The sequence below is a fragment of the Penaeus monodon genome, chromosome 33 (genome assembly GCF_015228065.2).
Source record: "Penaeus monodon isolate SGIC_2016 chromosome 33, NSTDA_Pmon_1, whole genome shotgun sequence".
Classification (NCBI taxonomy): domain Eukaryota; kingdom Metazoa; phylum Arthropoda; class Malacostraca; order Decapoda; family Penaeidae; genus Penaeus; species Penaeus monodon.
The window spans coordinates 15,428,698-15,430,544 of NC_051418.1; the positions used below are offsets into that span (position 1 = coordinate 15,428,698).

Here is a 1,847-nt window from a genome sequence, read left to right on the forward strand (position 1 = left end):
TTTTATAAAACATTTTTAGGATATTATAGGTATTGATAATTATGCTTGATTTAATTTTAACAACAAGTTAAAAGGCAAGGCTGTGTATCTGTGTTGTTTTTTTTCTATTTTTTTGTGTAATAGTTGTCTTACAAATAAGGTTTTATTTGCAAGACTTTATAATGTATTATTTAATCATGTGTTTTAATACTGTTGTTACATAAAATGAAGTAGGTATGTTATTACCTCTTGCTAAAACTAATTCATTCTCTTGAACATTTGCAATATCATATTTCAGATGGGGTTTGTGTATGACTCTTCTCCTTCCCTTGATGGAATGTTCCATGAGGGGAATGTTTGCTCATGTTAACAAAGTGTCAGAGAGAATGCTAACAGCAGAAAATTCAACATTATACACCACTATGGATGAAATACTTAATGAATATGTGGAGAGCAGTACAACTTCTCAGACAGTGCATGAAAAGGATGGAAAATATGAGTTTTCTAGTTGTTCTGCCTGTGTTCACAATTTGGGAAACAGAGAACACAGTGAGGTAACCAAATGCACATTATCAACTGATGGGATAGTGCATGCAGATCAAGAAAAGAAAAGAGACTTAGATACTTTAGAGAAAAAGAATCGGGTTCAATATACCATAGGTACAAAACTAAATGAAGCTCTACATGACCTACTGAACTTTATCCAAGGCCCACGTATCAGGGACAGAGTGAGTCATGGAGAGGCCAAGCTACAAGAAATCCCAGCATTTATTACATGCCACATTTTATATCTTAACCTTCTGGTACTCTCTTCATGGGGTCCAAATATGGATGAAGATCCCAATGGTACTACTAATAAAATGAAATGTATGAACTTGAAGGGTCTAAGGGAGGAATATGTATTGAATGGTGAATTGGAAGGAAAAATCTTGGAAACTACAAGTGATACAAACTGCCTTGGACATTGTCCTCCTCCCTCTGATGAAGCATGTTCCCAGGATAAAAAATTTGCTAATGACTCCAGTAATCTATCAGAACATGGAAAAGAAGTTGTTGGTAAACTGAGGAGAAATATAAATGATTACAAGTGTGTTTTCCATCCAAGTGCCCTATTGCACAGGAGGCTTATTCATGCTGGGTCATGTATCTCAAACTGGATACATTGGGATAGGGTAGATTCTTTAGAACTTGATTATCCAGAGTGGGAATCCTGGGATAAGATACAGTTACCTGGAGCAATATCATACCCACCTTTGGATATTTCTCACAATGTGTGCAGCCTTCATAACATGGAAGATTTTCTTGTTTTAGTAAAAGACATCCAGTATAAAGTTTTGTATAGACCCAAACAAGAGATTGAATTAATATCTATTTTGCAAAGAATTACAGTATGCATTTTAGCAACTCTTGAAAAAAATCATGAGAATATAACCTTGAAATATTCACAATATATTACTAAAAGATTAAGGTCCAGACAGAGAGAGACATACAGAAGACAACTAATTGCCGTTCCAGTAATTGTTTCAAGTTGTTATCTTACATGTCAAGTGATTTACTTAATCTTCTTGGCCATTAACAAATCTGGAGACTTAAGTCAGTCTTCCTTTACCAGTCTAATGAGAGTGCTAAAACCTGTGCTGAAAGTCACTGAGAATTTAGTAACTCAAACCAGCTTGAGTGTAAATCGCTGGGATGAAGCATCATCTTTATCTATTAATAATATTGATCATATAAGAAAGGAATTTAGTCATAGACAAGGGTGAGTCATTGGCTTTGTGTCAGTTCAGAATTTCCAGCAAATATTTGCTGATAAATAAGAGAATCTACATTATTCTTGAAATAAACAATATTTCATAAATGCAAGTAGA

The 1,847-nt window shown here is 34.3% G+C and overlaps 1 protein-coding gene across 2 annotated transcripts in view; it reads left to right on the forward strand.

Annotated features, from left to right (window-relative positions):
• Positions 1 to 1,834, forward strand: part of LOC119594081 (endoplasmic reticulum membrane-associated RNA degradation protein-like) — an 8,937-nt gene extending 7,103 nt beyond the window's left edge. For both annotated transcript variants that reach the window (XM_037943136.1, XM_037943135.1), the window contains exon 8: positions 278 to 1,834. In XM_037943136.1, the coding sequence (XP_037799064.1) occupies positions 278 to 1,742 (1,465 nt within the window). In that variant the 3' untranslated portion in view covers positions 1,743 to 1,834. The remainder of the gene's footprint in view (positions 1 to 277) is intronic.
• The last annotated feature ends 13 nt before the right edge of the window (positions 1,835 to 1,847 follow it).